The 727-nt window shown below is 67.7% G+C and overlaps 1 protein-coding gene across 1 annotated transcript in view; it reads right to left on the bottom strand.

The window, feature by feature from the left end:
* Window positions 1-46: 46 nt before the first annotated feature.
* The window catches only part of H696_05595 (hypothetical protein), a gene marked incomplete at both ends in the record, with an annotated part of 1925 nt that continues 1244 nt past the window's right edge, over window positions 47-727 (bottom strand). Inside the window, one exon of the mRNA XM_009499410.1 lies at window positions 47-691. Within this exon, the coding sequence (XP_009497685.1) occupies window positions 47-691 (645 nt within the window). The remainder of the gene's footprint in view (window positions 692-727) is intronic.

Raw genomic sequence — 727 nt, 5'->3', positions numbered from 1 at the left:
GGGGGGGGGGGGGGGGGGGGGGGGGGGAGCATCAGCCGCCGGGTCCTTACTCGTCCTTGGAGCGAGCCCAGTCGACCTCCATGATGAGGTTGTCCAGACCGTACTTGTTGTACTCCTGGATGGCGCGCTCGGCGTCGGCCTTGTTGAGGTAAGAAACGAAGGCGTAGCCCTTGCAGCGAGGCGGCTCGCGGCTGTTGCGGATGATGTTGCCCTGGCGGTCGACCGGGCGATCGGTGGCCAGGAAGATGCGGGTGATGATGCCGCACTTGGCGAAGAGGGTGCGCAGGGCATCCTCGTACATGAACTCGCTGAGGTTGGACACACGAATGGTGTAGGCAGGGGGCTCGTTGCTGCCGGCGCCCATGCGACCGCGCATGATGGGCGGGACATACCGACCGGCCGGGGTCTTGCCGACGTCCTCCATCTGGGTCGGGTCCAGGGAGATGGTCTGGTTGATGACACCGAGGTTGTCGCGGTGGGGGCACACGGCGGTGAAGTGAGACCCGCGGCAAATACGGCAGGAGACACCGTCGTTGGTGCGCAGCGAGTCGACCATCGACCGGGAGGCGTCGTTCTCCTCCTCGACACGGGTGGACAGCTGCATGCGGAAGGTGATCGGCTCGCCGAGGCCGGTGGTGGAGAACTGCGGGCCGGGGGGGTGGTTGGCGGCGCGGCCGAACTTGCGCCACTTCTGTGTGTCGCCACAGGGCCGGGGGGCCGGGGGGGG

This window comes from Fonticula alba, assembly GCF_000388065.1.
Source record: "Fonticula alba strain ATCC 38817 unplaced genomic scaffold supercont2.12, whole genome shotgun sequence".
NCBI classification, from domain to species: Eukaryota; order Rotosphaerida; family Fonticulaceae; genus Fonticula; species Fonticula alba.
The sequence above is the reverse complement of the archived record's forward strand: the minus strand, read 5'-3'. Positions and strand labels throughout refer to the sequence as shown.